Below are 541 nucleotides of genomic sequence, written 5' to 3'. Positions count from 1 at the left end.
TAGGGTTGAAACTGGTCATGCATCCTTATCAGAGATTCATGATGCTCTTCGTCATCCAAAGACCACAAAAAGCCCCCATTTCTTTCACCAAATATTTTTTCTTGCGGGTCCATTAGGCCAAGGTGCCCTGAGCTAAATATGCTTGGTACATCTGTGGGTAAAAATAAAAAAATGTTATCCCATTAATGATTCTGTTTAGATTCTCCTAAAATGGTTGTCAAACCTATGTGTAAACTACACGAGTCATTCACCTGTAATGTGGTAAACAGAGTTGAAACCAATCCCAAACCTCCCAATTTTGTTTGGGTCGTTGATCTTGCCACTCCTTCCTGCCTTTTGGATTCTCTCCCAGTCTTCAGTAGAAAACGGTGCATTGTTGTAGGCATAAAGAGCAGGACCTGTGCAAAAAGTTATATATATATGTATATATTACCATTATTTTCAAGCAATATTGCGATTGCTATTTAATTGCACTAAGCACTCAAGAATTTCAGTTTTTCATGACCTTAAAAAAGCCAATTGTTGCAGGACCTTACTGTAA

At 37.9% G+C, this 541-nt stretch overlaps 1 protein-coding gene across 1 annotated transcript in view; it reads right to left on the bottom strand.

Annotated features, from left to right (window-relative positions):
• Positions 1 to 541, bottom strand: part of LOC107091890 (sacsin-like) — a 20531-nt gene that overhangs the window by 8101 nt on the left and 11889 nt on the right. Inside the window, exons 5-6 of the mRNA XM_015386086.1 lie at positions 252 to 398; positions 8 to 151 (exon numbers count right to left, since the gene is read on the bottom strand). Of these exons, the coding sequence (XP_015241572.1) occupies positions 8 to 151; positions 252 to 398 (291 nt within the window). The remainder of the gene's footprint in view (positions 1 to 7; positions 152 to 251; positions 399 to 541) is intronic.

Source organism: Cyprinodon variegatus, unplaced genomic scaffold (genome assembly GCF_000732505.1).
Source record: "Cyprinodon variegatus isolate N-32 unplaced genomic scaffold, C_variegatus-1.0 Scaffold356, whole genome shotgun sequence".
NCBI lineage: Eukaryota > Metazoa > Chordata > Actinopteri > Cyprinodontiformes > Cyprinodontidae > Cyprinodon > Cyprinodon variegatus.
The sequence above is the reverse complement of the archived record's forward strand: the minus strand, read 5'-3'. Positions and strand labels throughout refer to the sequence as shown.